Genomic DNA, 1,524 nt, shown 5'->3' with positions numbered 1-1,524 from the left:
AGTTTAGGGCATGAAGAAAGAAGAGGCATTATGCCGAAGAGGCTAAGGCCGAAGAGGCCCCCACAAATTTGTGGTGTCAAGTGGGCAACTACACAGACTATTAAGTTATTTTCAAAGGTTCAACAGCAAGTTCGAACTCTTCGAAAATAGCTCTCTAGTCATATTTTATATTTTATTATATAACTGTTTTGCTCGTCATTAATTTGTAATTTTAATTGGAGATGATGGACCATTCCATCTCCTTGGGACACCAAATTTGTGTCCCTCAAAATCGTCAAAAAGATGCATATGTGTTAGTTAGAGTTAAAAATATTAAAATTTTCGTAATATTAAATTTTGAAGCTTAATTAACGTTCGGTGAATATTACAGTCATTTCTTTTTTCTTGTTTCGTTTTTAAGATTTTTTACTTTGATCGTATTTTATTAAATTTGTAATTTTTCTTGTCCATATAATGCAATTTAAAAGTAGTTCATAATAATTAATAGATATTATTTTTTTTTAGTAACTCTTAATATTTGTACTTTTCCCTTTTTTTATATATATTTTATGTAAATGTAAAATCACGCGTTTAAATTTAATTTTATTGCAACGGTTAATAGAGATTTGTGATAGAAGTAAATAGAAAATTTAATTGAAAAGTGCATCTGAGAATTGGACGATTTATATGTCAGGCTATTGTATTTCTTTTGACTGTATGACTAATATAGTTTTCTTCTTGTTACAGGTGATCATCGTAGGATTTAACAACAAACCTCTCAGATTTTCTTCCATTTGAACGCTTTAAATGACTCCTTTTTAAAATATATGTTTAAATGCATTTCTGAAGGCACACACATGTTTATACTTTCCTTTTTTATATTAAATTAAATATAATTATTTAATTTTTAGTGTATAACAATATGACTATACTATATATGCTATCAAAGAATATATCATTTACAATTATATACTATCAAAGAATACTGTATTCTTTGATAGTATTCTACCGTCATTGCATTAAGTACCTACTATAGCCCACCGGTGATCAGGTTAATTACTAAGATAAATGTGGTTACGGGAAAAGTGGACTTTTGAGCTTCTAGATATTTCTGCATTCTTTGTAAAAACCATGGAACGCTGTCATTAAGTATATATACATAGAAATGCATATAAAATGTGAAATATATTTCTAATATATAATCTCTATTTTAAACGATAGAAAAAATAATAAAATTTTCTTATTAAATACGATAATTAAAATAATGAACATTTATAAATGATTTATAATCATATATCACATTTGTAAATCAATGATTTGTATTTCCGGTTACCATACATATGACGATCTCTCTTTCCGACTAACACTCGTTAAAATTATACCAGAATGAAGGCAAAAGGAGAAGTAAGTAAATTATTTGATCGTATTGTGAAATCTTTTCATACTTATGTATCAAATGCATTATTATTTTATCTTTTTATTCTAATGATACATTTTATACAAGATGTTTACGTATTTACTTATAGAATCATTAATAAGATAACC

General features: G+C 26.6%; 1 protein-coding gene across 2 annotated transcripts in view; it reads left to right on the top strand.

The window, feature by feature from the left end:
* Window positions 1–1,117: 1,117 nt before the first annotated feature.
* Window positions 1,118–1,524, top strand: part of LOC106791770 (60S ribosomal protein L18a) — a 5,549-nt gene continuing 5,142 nt past the window's right edge. For both annotated transcript variants that reach the window (XM_014757670.1, XM_014757669.1), the window contains exon 1: window positions 1,118–1,383. In XM_014757670.1, coding sequence (XP_014613156.1) covers window positions 1,366–1,383 — 18 coding nt within the window. In that variant the 5' untranslated portion in view covers window positions 1,118–1,365. The remainder of the gene's footprint in view (window positions 1,384–1,524) is intronic.

Source organism: Polistes canadensis, unplaced genomic scaffold (genome assembly GCF_001313835.1).
Source record: "Polistes canadensis isolate GaletaPanama2010 unplaced genomic scaffold, ASM131383v1 scaffold_342, whole genome shotgun sequence".
Lineage (NCBI taxonomy): Eukaryota > Metazoa > Arthropoda > Insecta > Hymenoptera > Vespidae > Polistes > Polistes canadensis.
This window is presented reverse-complemented; position numbering and strand designations above follow the sequence as displayed.